This window comes from Columba livia, chromosome 2 (genome assembly GCF_036013475.1).
Source record: "Columba livia isolate bColLiv1 breed racing homer chromosome 2, bColLiv1.pat.W.v2, whole genome shotgun sequence".
NCBI lineage: Eukaryota > Metazoa > Chordata > Aves > Columbiformes > Columbidae > Columba > Columba livia.
Genome location: NC_088603.1, coordinates 1,233,789 through 1,253,958, shown reverse-complemented (window position 1 = coordinate 1,253,958; position 20,170 = coordinate 1,233,789). Strand labels below are relative to the sequence as shown.

Here is a 20,170-nt window from a genome sequence, read left to right as displayed (position 1 = left end):
ACATCCGACTTAGCGTGTTCTTCACGGTCTGCTGAATCAACAGTTACACTTTTAGCCACTATGAAGGTCAGAAACCTGTTTGAAAACATCAGTGAGAACCAAGGTAAAGTCTGGAGTTAAAACCGCGCAGCTGAAGAGGAAACTGCAAAGGTATTTCAGCCTGGGGCTGTGCTCTGGAAGGTTTCCACCGGTGCTGCTCAGTTACCGCTCACGGTCAGGGATCCTCCTCCCCGGCGAAGCGAGCGGGTCGGCTCTTCCCGCAGAGCGGTCAGACGGCCCAGTGGCTTCTCCGCAGCCAAAAACCTCGTTACAGCCCAATACGTTGTGGTATTCAGTGCTGAGGTTCCTTGAAATGCGGCCACCTCGGGGCAGCGGGTTGTTATTGGAGAGCGGCCGAGGGCTCCGGTACGGAAAATACTCCTTATAAATCACGTCTGAATCCTGAGCTTTGTCTACAGGACTTGGAGCAGCAAAAGGAGAGATTTCTGATTTCTGCTGCAGCTCCGCCCGTTCTAGCAGGGATTACCAGGGGAAACTCACCTACACACACACTCCACATTCTGGCACGTCCAACACTCCAAAAGACTCGTGTGCGGTTTTGCAGCGGAGGAGCTTATGACAAAGATAAAGTCATAAGTCAAAGGACAGTAAAGTGAAGTCCACCAGTTTGTTTAAAAGGTTCCCAAATCAGTAACTGAGCAGCAAAAGTTGCTGCTGTTCCACGTACACAAAGGTCTGTTGTAAAAATATTGGACTATTGAAGCCCCAAGAAATACACTCCAATTGCCCTAAAAATGTGAACATAAGGAAAATACGTAGGCTGCAACAGAAGTTCTGTAGGATTTATCACGGATACAACACGATGCGATACGGGATTATTGTTTAACGTATATAACACACGGTGTGTGCACACAAAACACAACCGCTTGGGCACTCGGTGAGGCTTCTGGAGACGGAGGAAGCTCCAGCAGGGATTTCCCCGTGACAATACACGGATCTGTCGAGCGGAGTCAAACTCTGCGCAGAAACAGAGAATCGGGTCGGTTTGTGAGTCACGGTGGTAGAAGCAGCACCGAGGTTTGCCTGCAAGCTCTCCAAGGGCCTCCAAATTCTCCCCTTCGCTACAATATTAAAGCAGTAAAGTGCTGGGTAAACGCAGGATTTGAGTCCCGGATCCGCGTGGGTTTGGCGGCACCAGGAGCTTCACCGCTGCGGGAACCAGAGGCGCTGAGCGCCGTCCGTCACCCCCTAACCGGACGGGTGGTGGAAAAGTCAATCTATTGACTCATTTTAATTGAATCTGAAAAAGAGATGTACTGACTAATTAACACAGCGCCACGCTCCCCGCAATATACACCAAGAGGGATCACCGGGGACACGCGGCCTGGCTGATTACGGTGGGGGTGAAGTAATAAGGTATTATGTGAAGCAAGGATGTGAATATATTAGAAATGAAGTTCTATTAGTCCCCTAGTGAATACGACAATGCATTTAATCTTGTTACGTTTTCAGTCTCAATAGCAGCTTGTGAGTAAGAGCTGGTCTAATGATATGCAATGATTCCCTCCTTTAATCCATTTTCAATTTGCCATTTTTCCATTTCACAGAACGTTTCTTCATCCCGCTGCAAGTGAACCCGCCCCAGCTGTCGATACCGCGCCACACACAAATCGAGCTGCGGCGTCCTTTGAATCTACACAGAGCAGGTTGTATCACTCTCGCAACTCAATTTCTGCAAAAAACAAAGCAGTTCCCACAACCACATCAGGATTCCTGGTCCGCAAGAGCACAGTGACGCCAGGAGCGCGCTGGCTCACCCCTCGGAATGACAACCGGCTAAGCACCCCGGGCGGGAGGGGCCCAGCTCTCACCTTCCTCTCCACCCAGCGTCACTGCGCGTGTTGACTGAGTCACCATTCACCACTGTGGAGATCCACGCGGTTGGATCAGGTGCCTCACAATTTCACGGTCACCTGCGAATCCTGTTGGTTCACTGTGTGTTTCTGCTCCTTCCCAAACCGCACACTCACCACGGGCCTTTTCCCAAGACGAAAACTCAGCCACCCGCAGCCTTTCTCGCTGCCACGTCTTATTTATGATTACAACACCCCAAACTTTTCACCTTCTTCAGCAGCAGCCTATACACGATCTTCTGAAATACTTTTGGCTAATAACTGATGAGGTTTTTGGTCCCACAGTTGACAAGTGACAGAAGTGTTTCTCCGATGTTGCAGTCTAATCAACCCACTACACGCCAAGGTGCTACGCTATTTTAAACTATCATTTCAACAACATTTAGCAAGCATAGAAAAGCCTTCATTCCCACAAGCATCTTCCCAGCAAAAATACAGTATCTGGTAGTTCCAATCCCTTCTAACAGTCAAATGGTTTCAAAGTGAGACTGTAAATACCCTTAGTAACTTAGTTAACTAACAGCAGGGCTGTTAGTTTTGCCATTAAGCACAAATAGTTGTTTTGAATCAATGGCCATAATATTATATATGCCCAGTGGACATTCCCCCTCCCGAGGCAGTCGCATCGCCACCTCATTCCTCCGTCCTCGGGTACCAGCAATATCGAATATCTGCACCCTTGGACATAGGCAGAGCTCAAGAAGCCCCGAGCAGGAGGCTGGACGGGGACTTTGGGGTGACCCTCCTGACCAAGGCGGTTCTGTGACGCTCACGGGGTGTCAAACCCAAGCGAAGGGCAGGGGCCAGGAAGCAAAGCCCCGCGTGGGGCACGGGGGTGTTGGAATCTTCTGCTCCTTCCCCCCAAGGGTTCTTATACAGATAGGGGGGTCATGAACTGAATTTGAGGGAATGTTTGTTTTTGCAGGAGCAGAAATCACTGGGCATTATCAAAGCCAAAGGGAACACAAACGAGCTAAAAAACATTTGAAAATTGTACCTAGTGGCAGCTCCATGTTTCATGTTATAGCTCGGCGTGACTATCTCTGAGGATGGAAACTTCGCTGGGCAATCTGCTCCAGGGTTTGATGACCCTCACAGGGAAACCGAAACTTTCCTGTGTCTAGATGGAATTTCACGTGTTTTCATTTGCGCCCACCCTGTCGCTGGGTGCTAATGAGAACAATCTGGCTCTTTTATTGCCCCCTTTTTGGGTATGTATTTACATTGCTAGGAAATCTCCCCCTTAAATTCCACCTGCACATCTGGCACAGCGGCAGGAGCGATAAAATGAGGCTGCGGTACGAGCAGAGCTCATCTTCCCAGCAAACCGTGTTTCTGTTTTCTAAGCAGCGCCGTTATAAACCGCCACGCAACCCAGACCACCCATCGCACCTCGTGCCGCTTTACCTGGCAGCGTCTCTCCCACGGTGACCAACGCAAAGGGATTCCGTCCCTCCAGCTCTTACCTGGCTGCGGTGGGTGAGGAGGCGGCATCTGATGGTGCATCATGGGGTACGGGGGCGGCTGCTGGTGGGGCAGCAACCCCGGATGTGCCGCTGTGCCCAGGGGGTTCAGCCCGGGCCCCCCCGAGTGCTGGTGGGGCTGCTGGGGGTTCTGGCTGTGCTGCTGCTCCATTTGCTGCCGAGCCCTTAATTCGGCGTATTTCAGCTGCTCCATGTGGAAGTTCTGGCGTTCCGTCAGCAGCTGCTGTCGCTGCTGCTCCAGCTGCGGCAAAAACAGGCAAAGAAAATACTAAACAACGACACATTTAAAACACGTTTCTGCAAATCAAACACCTATCCTATCGCCACACAGCTGCCTGATTCGCAGCAGGTTTTGGTAACGGGTCCAGACCATTTTCCAGCTGGAACAGATGAACTCACCTTGTCTTGTCCTATAGAATCTCTCAGTAACACAACTAAGGCGCTACTCAATAATCACCGTGCACAACATCCAGCCTTAACACACTTCTAGAAGAAACTTCATGTTTTGCTGTCAACCTTCTGCACGTTGCAACGAGCGGAACGGGAAACTAAAGGGATTTTGTAGGGAAAAATCGAAGCAGAACGTGTAATAGCAGGGGCGCAGGGATTACACACAGGATCCTACTCTGGGCATTTAAGTGTAAGACCCGGACATCACGATATCCAGACAGCAATGATTAAGAAGTGTATTATTTTAAAACAACCCTCAAGTAATTTACACCATTTAACACAGAATAGGTGCTTTGTTCGATTTTGAGCAAGCCCCAAATGAAAAGCCAAGCTACAGACAATATTTCTTGCTATTGGGCATTTATCCGCCTGATCATGTCATGGTTAAGGAAGCGTATGACGTTTGACTTATTTAACAAATCATAACGCATTTCTACGTCTATTACTCTCAAGCAATTCGACGTATGGATTTGTGTGACTGGTTTACAAATATCTGATGAGCGTTTTAAGAGAATCTCCATAACTTATCTGCAAAGGAGGTTGCTGGGGAGACTGGCAGCCTGCAGCTCCCCGAGCCCCCCGCCCAGCTCCCGCAAGGCTCTGTGTGAGCAGTTCGCTGCCGACAAAGCGCGGGTGAAAACAAAACCCCGCAGCCATTGCCCCCGATCCAGACAGAGCCTGATGAATAAAACATCCTGCTCGCTGGGGGCCCGCTCGCTGTGCACAGGGACCACAATGGGATTATTCATGCTGCCGTGGCTCCTTTTTCCTTGGCCAATCTGATACGTTAGCGGGAAGAACCTGATAAAACGAAGAGACACGTACACCAATGGTGTAATTGTGCATGTGTGGCAACAGATTCGGGAGGCGACGGGCAGTTTGGGGAGAATTACTGCAAGTGACCCGAAACAAAGGCTCAGGCAAGAAGCACGGCTACACCAGACTTCTTCTATTCTTTTTGTGCTCTTCTGTATTCCCACTTTGCTCTCTTAATGGTCACCTACTACAGTTTAAAACAAAGTCTTCACAAGCATCCGGTGTCTGAAAACACACCTTGTAGCTTGGAAAAGCAGTGAGAACTTCCCTTCCACACATTCCCCCCCGCTGGGAAAAGGCAGCGGAAAAAGGCAAATAAACACAAGTTAGAACACAAGCTGCTCTTCGAACTGCTGCAGAGCCCAAAGCGCGTGGTTCTGCCCCAGGTTCCTGCATCTGCTGTAACCGCTTTAGGAGCAGCTTTATGGACACGACCCCGGATTAGCATCAAGACAACTGGCAGTAAGGTATTTTTCTCTTGGAGAGTCTGTTAGTAACGGGCATTTGCCCGTCACCTCCCAGAACTCCGCCAAGCCCGCGGTGCCACCACCTGAGCCGCTCAACCAGCCCCGGCTTTGGTTTGTAATCACAAATACCACACCCCTGACAATCTCCACATTTACAACAGCACGTTTCCGCACTGCTGCGAAGCCATTCACAACCAGAAGGGACTATTACCAGCACTCAACGTGTACTCCTACCACAACCATCATCGTCCTACAATTTAATCTTCAGCAAGTAATTCCTCCCCAAACAGAAATGGGTAAAGAAACATCCATGTGCTGTTCTAAATTCTGGGTCAACAAGGCTCCTGCCACCAACAGGATCCTGGTGAGACACACAGTGGGCAGCACTGAAACTATTTCAGCTTAAAGACCAAAGTCAATGTGTTTTTCCCCCAAATCTAACGCCCTCCAGCCTGCAGCACACATTTCTTTTAACACCTTCCATCACCTTTACTACGAGAAAAAGCCGGTGCTGAAAATAAGAACATATGCATAGTATGCAATGGCTTTTAATTATCCCACTAAATATCCACAGTGCCAGGTGAAAAGACTGAATTTAACCACCAGAAAGTCACGGGAAAGCATTTCTATGCACATTTTTAAAATGGAAAATGTCACATGCCTTCAAACGGAAAAATCCCCCTGTCACTAACAGAATATATCCCCAAAGAAAGACATCCATGGAGAACCTTTTTGAACTAGTTAGGTCCATTTCTTGAGCTGCCAGTCAGCGTGAGCGGCAAAGCCCACGCTGCCGCGGTTGAGGGTGCCGAGCAATCCAGCCGCTCCTCCTGGCGCTGTGCTGCCACACAAGCCCGCAGCCCGTCAAACTCTATCAACGCGGCCAGCGCCAAAGCGACCGTGCGCACTCCATTCGACTCGCACGGAAGGGCGAATACGAAAAACCCTAGAACTATGATTTGCTATCTTAAACTCATCTAGATTAACTGCCTATTGGTGAAAGTGAGAAAGCTACGCAACAGAAAAATAAAACAATGACCAGCCTCTGATAAAATCTGGGTCATCTTCACAGTAGCTGGGGACAAACCGCTGCTGGGAAAGCCTGTAGCACTATATGGGAATTAATCCTTAGTAAGTCATGTGTAATCCAGACACCGACGGGCAGCGAGAGCATCTCTGCCATCTTATACCCTCACCTTAGGGATGCAATAGCCTCTAGAAAGGTGTTGCTAACAGTGTCACAATTGAAATCCAACCCACTTGGAGGACTTTCCCAAGAGCTACTGAGAACGTAGAGCACAAAAACCCTGAACTACGTGTTTAAACCCAAATCTCCAGGAAGGAGCAGCAGACAGAGCTGCTTTCCCTTCCCATAGGGAATTATGGTTTCCATCCACTTCACTCTCTCTACATGGAAAAGCCACTTGTACCTCAGGTATCTCACATAAAGGCTCAGGACCAATTCCACATTCATGCTTAAATGACAATAGCCAGGATTAGGAAGCAAATCCAGGATACTACCAGTTTGCTGCTTACGCTAAGGGAAGATGTGGGTAAAGGAGAGAGCTCAAACACTACTACGGGGAGTAACTATGAATTCTAGTTGAGGCAAAAAGACCCGCAGAAAGGCGAGGGCCACCTGAAGTCGTTAGTTTTGCAGCTGTTGGCACACACACATCTCTGATTTAATGCAGAATTTCAGCTCAGTGCCCCTACTTACCGCCTCTTTCTCTCTGTCCATAATGGTTTCCAGCTCCTCGAAATGGCGAAGTTTGATCTCCAGCTTCTTCATCTGTGTTTCCACCAAAAGGGCAACCAGGGACTTGATCTTCCTTTCCTCCACTGCTGCCAGGTGCTGAGGACGAAACACAGGGCTCTGCTTTACACACGACTCACAAAATAAAGCGCTTGAAGGGAATAAATAAGCCAACTAGCCATTAAAATATTGAGCAGCTACATGGTAATATCTTGTTGAATGTATTCCCATTACGTGCAGCACCAAACCACCAAACCCTCAGCTTTCCCAGCGCAGCGGTTCCACCTTGGGCTGGTGATGTGAGAAGGATAGGAGCGATGCGAGATGGATAGGAGTGATGCGAGACGGACAGGAGCGATGCGAGACGGACAGGAGTGATGCGAGAAGGAACCGTTAACAAACACCCCACCACCATCTCCAGCTTCCTTTTAGAACCAGGTTGCATAGCATTCCTATTGTAGAAGAAAGCTGAAGGCAAAGTGGCATTTAAATTGCAAAAGCAAACTGCAGAAAGAGGCAAATAGGCTTTTTAAAAGGCTTTACCCCATTTACATATACACACTTACAGATAAATGGTACAAGATACAAATATGTGTGTATATTTGTGATGTATGAGACAGCCTATGAAAGCGTTTCCCATTTTCCAAGTGTGAAAGGCATGTTAATGATGCCTTCTAGCAGCTTTTGTGAAAAGCTCGTTGTTCCAAATGAAATACATCCAAGGCCCACGACGCGCAGGCCCGGGAGTCCCCGTGTTAACAGCCACAGGGTGCTCCCTGACCGGCGTCCAACACGTCCTCAGTGGCACATCCACGGGCGACGGGAGGGAGCGCTGGCTGCTGGGGAAAGGTGAGCGGAAAGAGGCAAGAAGGCAAAGCTGGACCTCATCTCTAGCAAACTGCGCCCCAAACCTCGGCTGAGAACCGGCACAAATACGGAGCTGGAGGAAAGCAGCATTGTAAAGCTCCCTGGTAATCCCAGTTCTAAAGAGAACTTCTCAGAAATGTATGAGAGTGTTGCCATCGCTAATTTGTTGTGTCAATTGACAGCATTCAGCTCTGGAAACCGGCCAGCAATAAAACAGGTCTTCAGTAAATCTACATAATGGATGTTCGAGACTTTACGTTTAGTTTTAAATCAGCTTCAGAGAGCTGGAAGGATCCCCCAAACTCATCTAGCAGCACAGGACTGAGAAATTCAAGAGGCTGTTCAATTAAATACTGACCAAACAGCGGTGCGCACGTGTGAAATAAAGGAACCGAGAGCTGACAGAACTGGAAAATTTAACCTCAATTAGCACAGCTTAGTAAAACGGAGTCGTTTGTACGAGAAGTCAGAGGGACAGAAGCACCTTTGTTGATTCACGTCGCCTGGCTTGATGTGTGCAAAGGTAATAATGAAACCAGATGAAGATAAGATCAGCAAGGCACACGATTCAGTAAAAAGACGGGTCTCAAAATGCACACTAGAGAGGGAATGATCATGCAGGTTTCTTCCTAAAAAGATCACACTTAGCCTGGCACTACCCAGCGCTCCCACAGGGATCAAGAGCCAATCATCACCACCTCTCTGCTGACTGAAGAATAGTGAGATGAAACTAATAGCGATTTAAATTGCATGATAAACACGCTGCTGCATGCACTATAAGTGACAGAGAAGTGAAAAAGAAGATGGTACATGACGCCATCGGGGGCCTGGAATGCTGTGTCTGAGTTCACTGAAACTGCAACAGGCACAGAAAGTATTATTGTTTCTTCCTTCCCTGCTCGTATTTTGCGAGAGGAGATGAGATGCTTCGCCCAGTTTCTGTTTTGGAAGGCCAAGAGGGAATAAAACCTGTCTTTGATGAATGAAACAGAAGTAAAGGCGGCAGATAACACAGAAATACTGAAGTTAAGGCACAGAACGGGAAAACCCCCGTCCTGCCACGCGTACGCTCAAGCACGAGATGAAAAGGTCCTGCAGTGGCTTCTGGAGCAGCAGCAAAAAGAAACCAATTAAAGCCATAATTAGATCGGCCTGTAGGCAGAAGATGGGACGCGGCCGCCTGCAGAAAGAAGAAATATGACTCGAGCAACAGGGTGCCTTCTATTCCTGAATCCTACGTTTCTAAAGACCTACAACACGTGAAAACAGGGGCTGATAAGCAAAGGGTTTTAATTCAGCAGGCAAAGGGAAGTGCTCGATGGTATGATGGTCAGAGGCTGGAGCATATAAGACTGGGAATAAAGCTTATCAGCAACATTTACACCCATGGGAAAACTTACGGACAGTCCTTTTTGGCAGGTAAGTGATGGATCCAACCGAGAAAAGCCAAGAGCAACCTGGAGAGGGGACGGGTCCTATCGGGGGCTGTTCACGCACAGAAAGGGAAAAAATAGCCTGCACTGACTTAGAGATCTGAGAAGAAAATGAGGAAAATGGACTTGAATTCTAATATCGTTTGAACAGAAGCCATAATCTGTAAGAACTCGCCTTTTACCCCCATTTCTCCTCACAAGTCAACTGCAATATTCTTCTGATATAAAACAGCTCTGTAACAGCTCTTCTTGTGGCCAGGTCTTGAGTTTATTACGAAGAACCAAACTCTCTCTCAACCAATACACAGCCCACTCAAAGCCTTAATATTCCTGCATTTTTAAGCACAAGTGGAAAGAGAAATCCCTGCTGAACCTGGACATCCTCATTATGTTACAGGAAACAATATATTACAATGCTGAAATTCTTCTAGAATATTATTACCCTAAAGAAAAGTGCCATTAGCCAAGTCCCTTCTCCCTCCGGCTCTTTTTATCGCCAAAGGAGGGAAAGCAGGAGATCAGTGGGGAAAAAAGCCTGATGTTCGAGGTACAAGAGTCCAAGATCAAGACTGCAAGAGCTGGTACAACAAATGCAGCACCTCGCTATGGCCTGGAAAGCCACCAGGAAATAACCACCATCCACGCCTTGCTTTCGGTAGCTATAAAGCAGGTGAGGTGGAACCTGGCGCTGCATCCAAAAGTGATTAACAAACCCAAACTAGAGCTTGAATGTAAAGAAAAGGTAAAGAAAAAATGGATTTTGAAACAAGATATTCTGAAAGAAGTGAGGGCGGTCTGGTTCCCGCAAAAAGAAAGCGAAGGACAACGTGCAATTAGTAATTATAGGGTAAAGAAAAGCTATTAAATAGGATACAAACCTCACAGCTCATTAAGGGACTATAGACAAACAAGGAGAAGTTTAATGATAGGAAGAGAAAAACGTGCTCTTCACAGACACACAATAGCTCCTAACACAAAAATGGGTGTCTGTAATTATTGTAATGCTGGAATTGAACATCACACTGGTTTACAGAGTAAAACTGTTGAACATCACACTGTTTTACAGGCGGCTCGTGCAAAGTCCACCGAACAGCACCAGGAAAAAGGCAATGCGAGGGTTTTGTCACCCAGCCCTACAGGCTCAGCGCTACGGACCTGCCGAGCACAGAACAGCCTTTCCAAAAGCGACACACACATTTTGGGGCTGTTTCATAGGGATTTTCATCAACTTCACAATCATAAGAGTAGCTGCCTAAATTAAATTTGTGCGCTATTTCACTCTGGAGTCCAAGCAGCAGAAACTGGAGCTGGCACTTCTGCTCCTTCCAGGTATCAGAGACCAGACCGTGGAATGGCACAGATCTGGAACAAAGGAGCATTTGAAGAGGAGTTCTAATGTGAACTGGAAACGGAGCCAGTGGATGTTTGGCTCAAACAAACCTTTGCTTTGGTGGCAGCGGAGGCGAGGGCAGCAGCTGCAGCTGTCGCTACGTTTCCTTCCGAGATCTCGTGCTCCACTCTCTTCTTCCCAGCCTCGCTTTCTTTGTCTTTGCTCGCATCAACGTTCTCCTTGTTCTCTTCCGCCTCCTTTTCTTCTGAAAGAGATTTCCCGCCAAGGCCGTTACGTCCCTTGTCCCCTCGTTAACAGCATCGCATCGGGACAGGAATGACACTGTGCCCGCTGCTATTAGTCAAACAAATTAATTCAGCCCCACACCGTCATATTGCGGCATTATAGCGCTGCTACTCGACCAAACGCTGACCGGGGAACAATTCCAGTTTGAGAGGATCTGACCCAACAAACGGGGCAACTTTGAACGCTTTTAGTTTCAATCCTGTCAATTCACCCTCTGCCACCAGCTTAACTCATCAGAGCAACTTGGGCTGCATTCGCCCATCAACTCCATTATTGTATCTACTCTTGTATGTAAATCTGAACACGTTGTCTTCTACCTGACGCTAAAATATTAAATATAAGTTCCAGGATAAACAGTACATTCATGTGGTACAAGGGGAATGTGTTAAGAATAATGTAGGAAAAACCCCAGTACTCTTTAGCCTGTCAAAATAAAGGGTCTGCATCACTTTGCAGGGAAGCTGAGTTAACCGATAAGGGTAGGAGTGAGCGGTCCCATTTCTTCGCATCTAAAATGACCAAATGGTGTGGAATACAGGCAAAAGAAAATAATTTCCATGACCCACACACACTATGTGTGGTCATAGCCTATTGCTATGGCAATTTCTTCCCTCGTCACTAAGCAGAGCAAAAGAAAGCTCTAAAACCAGCTCAGGGAAAGAATTTAGTGCCTGAGCTTTGCAGAGAAATTAAACTGGAATATTTACTACTGAACCATGAAGCAGCCTGATGTGCAAGAGGAAATATTCCTGCCACAGCTGAGCTGATGGTCTATTCCAGGCACTTCACAAAGAGGCTGTTAAAGCCGCCACAGCTGGAGGAACAGCTGGGAGCCGCTACCTGGCTTGGGCTCCGCGGGCGCCTCGCCGTCCTGCTCCTTTTCTGCGTTTCGCTCATCGTCTCCTTCTTGTGCTTTATCGCCTTCCTCAATTTCACTCTCCGCTTTGCTTTCAACCTAATGGGATGAGAGATTGTTTGAAGAATGAGATTCACAGTTAACTTGGTTTATAGCTTTCAAATTAAATTGCTATCATAAAGGAAGGGATTAGATTTTAAAGGCTGACCACTACACTCAAGCCTACTCTGACAATTATATCAGAAACCTGAATAAACAAAGTAAGCACTATACTGGACAGAAGTCTATCAAATTCGGTAACCCAGGCCAAATTTCACCTGGGGGTACAAGAAATTCTGAGCTAAGATGACATAAGAACACGTTCTGGCCCACATCTCATCCCATGCTGCCCCCATTCATTCCAGTAGCTTGTGCAGAAGTTTTAGACCCTTTCCAGCGTCTGTCGTGTTAACGATTTGTACAGAATTCGCCTGTCCTCACAGCTCCAAATTCTGCAGAACGCGTGGTCACAACAGCATCCTGTGGTAATAAATGCGACGACTGAATTACGTGTTACAGGAGGCTGTTTCTGTCCAGGAGCTGGTGGAAGAGAGTTTGCAAAATGGAAGTAAAGTGAAAATATTTCTTGTTAAAACTAAGTACCTCAACTTCATGTTTAAGACTGGAAGCATCATTTTTTCCCCCTTGAAAATACTCCAAACCTGCATGTTTCTTATTTATTCTGCCCTGCGGAATAACGTGTCTTCTGAAGCTCTGCCCAAGAATTCTTCAACCCTCAGCTCTGCCTCAGTGAAGCGACTGTTTGTCAGGACAGCAGTGAAGGAACTACCTGAAACCTGAGAATTCACACCGAGACTTCACGCCGCAGCACTCAGGCCAGTTCAACCCCACCGGCGAAACAGGCAACGCAGGAATGCCACCTGTTGCTGCAGACTCCATGAGCACCCACCGCTATTCGTTTAGCAGAGTGATGTTCTAATTCCAGGATATTACTTGAAATCGAGTTTAATTAGAGCCAGTGCTGTTCTTATAGATGATTTAAGAGATGTAGACATGGGGTTATGTAAAAACCCCAAACATCTGCATTGTTAGAATCACAGAATCCTTTTGGTTGGAAAAGCCCCTCAAGATCATGGAGTCCAACCATAACCCACCCCAGCACTGCCCCATGTCCTGAGAACCTCATGTCCGTCTGTCCAGCCCTCCAGGGCTGGTGACTCCAGCACTGCCCTGGGCAGCCTGTTCAATGCCCCACAGCCCTTTGGGGAAGAAATTGTTCCCACATCCAACCTCAACCTCCCCTGGCACAACCTGAGGCCGTTTCCTCTCATAGGCACTATCAACACGTTGAAGGGATTAATTTCTAAATACCTGATTTTTACAGGCAGGATGCATTATATCTAATATCAAAAGTACACAATACACATACCTATAAATCAATAGTAATCCCAGAGTCGTGTAATGAGGAATTTTACTGATGAGCGGAGCTGTGGGCACCTTGCTGCAGTCAGACAGATCTCCCCGTCCCACAGCCACCAAGCTGGAGGTGACTGTGCAGACCACACAGATCCGTAATTCACACTGTCGCTGCAGAGCTGCGATGCAGCCGGGGCAGAGTTGCACTCGGGGTCTCTGTTCAGCTCCACACCACTCACCCTTTCCTGGAAAGCTCTGATCTCTCTGATCTTCAACTTTGGGAAGGCAATTTGTCACAAGACAAACTTCTCCAGGGCAAGGTTTCAAAGCCATTCTGCTTTACAGCCCTGCCAGCCGTGAACCACAACACCAATGTCCTGCCGCTTGCGTCTCTATAATTAATTGATACTGCCCATTTTACACTTCCTCACAGTCCCAACCTTCATTTCTAAGGACTAGAAAACCACGCACCCATGTCTCACCCCTCTCGCTTGCCCAGTGAAAGACACATCTCTATATAACTTGAGACTAAATCACTCGTAAGATAACGAAGCGCTGTGGAGCCTGAGCACCATTCCCTTTGAACACGTCATTACCTCTCTTAGCAGGCATTTTAAAACATAGTAATTCAGGTTTGTAAGCAGCACAACTACCTTTTCAGAACCAGCGTGCCGAGCCGAGCTTACCTTCTCGGACTGCTGCCCATCTGTCTCTGTTTCCATCTTTTCTTCTTCAGCTCCATCTGAGAAAACAAGTAAGCAAAGCATTTAGAATCGCCTTGGCATCCATTTGTCATACCCAACATTTATTGCAAGGTTAATTAAAATGGTCTGTTTTCCACCGAGAGTGGTTTAAAGACACACACGCAACACAAACTCCTGCAAGACTAAAAGCTTATTCCGCTAACTTGAGTTTTTAAAAAAATTGAGTTTACTTGCAAATTTAAGTTTAACTGGTTTTCTTTTCAGCCCAACAAGTGTGACAAAACATCACATTATCTCTGTGCTGCTGAAAGCCTCACTTTACCTGTGCAGAGCAAAACCACCCAGCCTCTCAATTCCAGCTACATAAGGGACAGCTGAATGCACAGGTGTGCAGTCTGCAAGCCCGACAGCAATTCCCACTGGTGAGTCGCAGGATTATAAAACGTTGTTCCCGATACAGCCAATTTGATCCGGGAGATGGTTGTCGGTAACGTGATTAACCTCAATTACGGTGCTGCCAGACTCGTCACTCCCCTCAGCACCAGGCCCCGAGCCGCTCTGGGTGGCAGGGCCGTCCAGAGCATCGTCACGCGTGGCACCTCACCGGCAGTCACATCCTGCTTTGCGGGTGGTGCAACGACCAGAATTCTCCAAAGCGGACTTCAAAATAATTATTCAACACAACAGTAACATTAAGAAGCAGCAAATTTGCTAAAGCACCGACGCCGTTTATGAATATTAAGGATCTCTTGTTACTTCTGGCCCCAAAGTCCACCTGAGTTGAGGCTGTGAGCAGTTTAATGTGAAACCCCGAAACCTCATTTCTCACCCTTCGTACCTGCTGCTCTGCAAAAACGTGACCAACTGGTTCTCCAGTCCTACACGGCCCTTTGCACTGCCCCTCCAAACACAGCTCTCCCCAAAGCTCCCTGAAACTGTAGCCAAGCCCTCAGAAATACATTCAAACCAAATCTCTTGAGTCTGATCTGAACAGTGAAGCTTAAATCAAAGAACCTGGCCCAGAAGGTGCAGTTGTGTGGTGGATGTTCCTGGACACCGGTCTCGCTCAGACCTTGATCCTTCATTCTCTTGCTGCTTCCTCAGCTGTGGTGACCCCAACACCTGTGGGCTTGGCCTAAGAGCGGATCGATGAAACGATCCGAGTTAAACCCCAACGCTTTCTGCAGCTTCTCACTGAAATGAACTGTGGTGCAGCTCCTCAGGGTCCAACCGCAGCTGCCTCATTAGGTGCTAAACCAGATCGGAATTGCGTCTGAGCACATCAGCTGGTCGGTGGTTGGATATAAAGCAAGGAAAGAACATAAATGACCAGTTGAAAGCTCTACATTTCCTCTAAATCCAAAATACAGCCATCCAAACAAGCAGAAACAGAGCGGAGGGTGAAGGAACACACCTCGGACAATGGCACAGGACAGACACGCAGCTTTTTAAAAGCCACCATTTCCAAGATGGTCTGTACAATGGGAGCAGGAGCTGCGCCTCCAGTGCGGATGCTGAAGAAGCCCACAGCCCTGGGTGAGCCCTCACCGCCCCCAGGGCTCCAGGTGTTGCTGATGGACACTGTGAGATGTGCGGGGCTCGCCAGAAAACCACCCCTTGGGTTCTCCGGGCAGTCACAATTCCCTGGGCTGCTCCAGGAGTTAAACTCCTCAGCGTTAAACCACGACCTGAACCTTCAGAGGAACCACACGAGACAGCCCCTGCCAAGGCTCCCATCCTGGGGTCCTAAGTACTGACTGATGGAGAAAGAGACTGTCCAGGGATGTGCGGAGGACACCTCTGCGGGGAGCAGAGGCTGCTCACCCACAGCACCACAGCCTCCGGTTCTCAACCAGTCATCCAAACCCTCCATCTGGTGACCAAAGCAGCCTTCCTCTCCTCAGAGGTCAAAGCAGAAGAGCACAAGTCAACTGGGAAACAGCTGTGAGGAGGTACAAGAGAGCTGGGGGTTCAGCTGGAGGAGAGAAGCTCCAGGGAGACTTTAGTGTGGCCTTTCCAGACTTAAAAGGGGCTGAGAAAAAAAGATGTGGACAGAGTTTGAGCAGGGCCTGTTGTGACAGGACAAGGGTGATGGTTTAAACTAAAGGAGGGAGATTCAGGCTGGACATGAGGAAGGAATTGTTGCCCTGAGGGTGGTGAGAGCCTGGCCCAGGTACCCAGAGAGGTGGTGGATGAACCATCCCTGAGACATCCCAGGCCAGGCTGGACGGGCTCTGAGCACCCTGAGCTGGTGCAGATGTCCCTGTCACGGCAAGGGTGGGATCTCAGTGATCTTTATGGTCCCTTCCCACCCAAATCTTTCTATAAATCTATGATATGAGCTCTTTGGACACTTGGCAGGTTGTCTCAGCCACTGCCTCTTACTCCTTCGTATCTCTTATTTACTGTCATTTTGGCACTCAAATAGATGTTAGAGATATGGGCAGAGTCCTGCCCTCGCGTTAGGGATTGCTTTCCAACGAGCGGTTGTCTTCCCATCTCACTTCAGTGTCTCCAACAGAAGACAGGACAGCAGCCCAACCGCTGGACAAGAGACAAAGTGATGCAGGAAAACATAGAAAATAATTAAACCGTCTGTGTTACCGCATCAGACGCACACACCTCAGGAGAAACACAGGTTTTAACAGCACTTAGTATCTTCTTGTGCTGAGCACACATCTCGTGGTGCTAAGCCTTGGTTCATTACGTTATTCCCTTACAGAACACTTATCTTAAATGTTCCTAGGAATGACAGCAAGCACGCTGATGGAGAGCACCACAAAGGTGTCTGAATAACATACCACTTCTTCCCCGTATTTTGCGTATGGATTGTTTAAATGTCCAAGAAATCCCGGTTTATTTGCAGCACGTTTGCAAGAAGGGACGAGAGGAAGCGTCGGCACCGCCTCGTGCTGCGTGTCCAGCGCGTCAGACCTGCGAGAACAGACACTCCAGCACAATTTAATGTACAGGGCACTGAAGAAGGAGCTTATTTGCATCACGGGCTCCAACACCCGCTGCCACACCAATAGAAAACTCCTGGAGAAAAGCCCTGATCCACCTCTAAGTCTCTGAAGACATTAGCTGGCCTTAAGTTTTCTGTAATCCTCATTTTACTGCTAATTCCTGTGTGCTACACTGCAGCAAACCAGATGGACACTGTTCTGCTTTGATAACAACGGTTCTCTACGAAGCTTTTACAAGAGTTCCTTCCACACAGCAGAAAAAATTACTAGAAGGTCTGATTGAAAGATAATTGTTTTCCTCTTGGCTTATTTTAAGATGATAAACCTACTTATCTGAAGTATTTGCCACCATAATTCAGTTTATGGAGACTGGGGACATATCTCCGCAGAAGTTTTAACTCGGAGTTCGGATTTAGTGACCTAATAATGTCACGGGGGAAGTCTAGATTAGATTTAGTCAGACAGCTATTTCAAGCCTAGAAGCAGAGCTCCGAATTGGGCTTAGGAGTGTCATCCCTCCTACTCAATGAAAAAGAGCTTTACCAAGAGAGCTTTATTCCATCCCATCCCATCCCATCCCACAGAAACCTGCAGCTCCACATTGATGCTCCGAGGGAGAAGAAAAGTTCCTTAGAAGGTTCTTGTCACACAACTGCATGTGATCTGCTCAGGAATACGAAGGTTCACAGGTGGCAAAGCTCCTTGCCAGATTCTGAAATCCCATCGGAAAAGCCATATGGGAATAATTGTGGAAGTTGCTCCTACAAACGCCATAAAATCAAGTCCTAAAAGACACAAACTTTCCCGCTTTACTCAAAAAAATCCGTTTATTCTTGTGTCTTTTAGGTAAGACTGAACTGCCTTGCGCCTCTAAACGCCATTTCAAATGTGGTGGGGTTTGTTTGCTGATGAAAATGCATTTTGAGGTTTCCCATCTTAAGTGTTTGGAAAAGCAGCATCCGATGATGCGTGAGTTGCTGCGGCAGCCGAGGAACCGGGATGAGTTTGGGTGGATTTACAAGACGCTACAGGTCAAGCGTTATCACAGATTCTCAGTGTTCACTACTAATTCCCTGCAAGTATTGGGGCAAGTTTTGTTAAATCTTCCTTATTCTGATTTCATAGAAAGGTGTGGTGGAAGGAACCAGGTTGCTCCAACCCCATCCAGCCCAGACTTGACCAGGGACGGGGCATCCACAGCTTCTCTGGGCATATTTGTTGACCAATCTATAGACAATGGTGAGAGCTGCTAAGCAACACTTGCCCCAGAAGATGTTCCAAGGCAAACAGAAACACAAAATCCTTTCCCTTTAGAACAGCCAATGAACGCTTTCCAAAATGAAGCATTCTTTTATATTCCATGGGAACACATCCGGCTACAGAGACTCAGAACGTACGTACGTACAACAGTAAGACTACTGCAAACGCAGGAGTGGTGACACTGGAAGCTGTGCTGCCATCAGAGACCTGGACAGGCTGGAGAGCTGGGCGGGGAGAAATTAATGAAATATAACAAGGGAAGTGTAGAGTCTTGAATCTGGGCAGGAACAGCCCCAGGTTCCAGTGTAAGTTGGGGAATGACCTATTAGAGAGCAGTGTAGGGAAAGGGAGCTGGGGGTCCTGGGGACAGCAGGGTGACCATGAGCCAGCACTGGCCCTTGTGGCCAGGAAGCCAATGGTACCTGGGGTGGGTTAGAAGGGGGTGGTCAGTAGGTCAGAGAGGTTCTCCTGCCCCTCTGCTCTGCCCTGGGGAGACCACACCTGGAATATTGTGTCCAGCTGTGGCCCCTCAGTTCCAGCAGGACAGGGAACTGCTGGAGAGAGTCCAGCGCAGCCACCAAGATGCTGGAGGGAGTGGAGCATCTCCCGTGTGAGGAAAGGCTGAGGGAGCTGGGGCTCTGGAGCTGGACAAGAGGACACTGAGGGGGGACTCATTCCTGGGGATCAAGATGGAAAGGGGGAGTGTCAGGAGGATGGAGCCAGGCTCTTCTGGTGACAACCAGGGACAGGACAAGGGGCAATGGGTGCAAACTGGAACACAGGAGGTTCCACTGGAAGATGAGAAGCAGCTTGTTTGGGGTGAGGGTGGCAGAGCCTGGCCCAGGCTGCCCAGGGGGTTGTGGAGTCTCCTTCTGTGCAGACATTCCAACCCGCCTGGACACCTTCCTGTGTAACCTCATCTGGGTGTTCCTGCTCCATGGGGGATTGCACTGGGTGAGCTTGCCAGGGCCCTTCAACCCTGACATTCTGGGATTCTGTGATGCCGATTCAGCTGGGGTTTTCTGGTCCTGGCTGTAATCACTGATGCCATTTTTAAATTGGGATGACAGCTTCAGGCAGGTTGTAGTCAATGGCTTTTGAAAACTGTTTTCTCCTATTAGCTCCTCAGCCCTTCCTTGCAGTGACAGCAGTTCTACCATTCTGCTCTCGTGTCCGCCGGGGGGACCACGCTGAAATTCCGCATTTATGTGGAAAAATTAAGCTTCCAATTATTAGTTAGGGGTTAAATAAGTTCAGCTGGGTTCAAGCAGGTTTTACTTCTAAACCACAGGCTGCAACAGTACCTCAAAACAAGCGTCCTATAAAAATTAATCTCTAATTCAAATATGAAGGGATCAGAAAACCAAACTATTTCTGACCCCCTGCGGGAGAATGACAGAAGTGACTCCTGCCTTTCAGTCCGATACCAACGCAACCCTATGAGGCTAATGACAATACGTAACAGACAACACAAGCAGGAACTGATCGGTTGCAGATACGTGTCCCTGTTACAGAAGGGGAAGACTCACATGAGAAACCCCCGTAATCCCTTTTACACGGCAGCAAGGACGCTCCGTAACCCCCGCAGCGGGTTTGGCGTTACACCAAATTAACCATGTTTCTTAAATCAGCAAGAGGCAGATGATTGAGACACCCCAAGGAAACATCGTCTCTCCCTGCCCTCTTCAAACCCAAAGCACCAAGCATTTTCAGTCTCTGTGGACGCTGGTTCTGTTTTGCGTATTATCTCTAAGAACGAGGAGCACTGCTCTGTAATACATGAAGAACTTGTAAGTGATTTCTGACGCAGCCCAGTGACTTCACAGAGAAGTTAAATTGACTTTAGGTCAACAAGTAAAAGTATAAAAGACTTCCATGGCAAGAACTGACTGCATCGCCAGCAGACGCAGATACGGAACCTCCGCTGGCATCCCAAGAACAATAAGCAAAGCCCCACATATCAACACAGAATCACTAACAAGAGTTTCAGCTCAGCAAACACTTTAAAGATGCCCCCAAGACATCCCCGTCTCCTTTCTTCTCACTACAGCAATACACACAACCTCTCAAAAGTCAGGCTTGAATATTAATATTTAACAGAGAGGAAAAAATACTATAGCTATGGAAAAATCCTGGCTCCGAATAT

The 20,170-nt window shown here is 47.9% G+C and overlaps 1 protein-coding gene across 3 annotated transcripts in view; it reads right to left on the bottom strand.

The window, feature by feature from the left end:
- Positions 1-20,170, bottom strand: part of SMARCC1 (SWI/SNF related, matrix associated, actin dependent regulator of chromatin subfamily c member 1) — a 76,805-nt gene that overhangs the window by 10,188 nt on the left and 46,447 nt on the right. For 2 of the 3 annotated variants that reach the window (XM_065054909.1, XM_065054911.1), the window contains 5 exons: positions 13,781-13,836; positions 11,663-11,777; positions 10,627-10,781; positions 6,851-6,985; positions 3,380-3,638 (listed from right to left, as the gene is read on the bottom strand). In XM_065054909.1, the coding sequence (XP_064910981.1) occupies positions 3,380-3,638; positions 6,851-6,985; positions 10,627-10,781; positions 11,663-11,777; positions 13,781-13,836 (720 nt within the window). The remainder of the gene's footprint in view (positions 1-3,379; positions 3,639-6,850; positions 6,986-10,626; positions 10,782-11,662; positions 11,778-13,780; positions 13,837-20,170) is intronic. The other variant, XM_065054910.1, reaches the window with a different exon arrangement.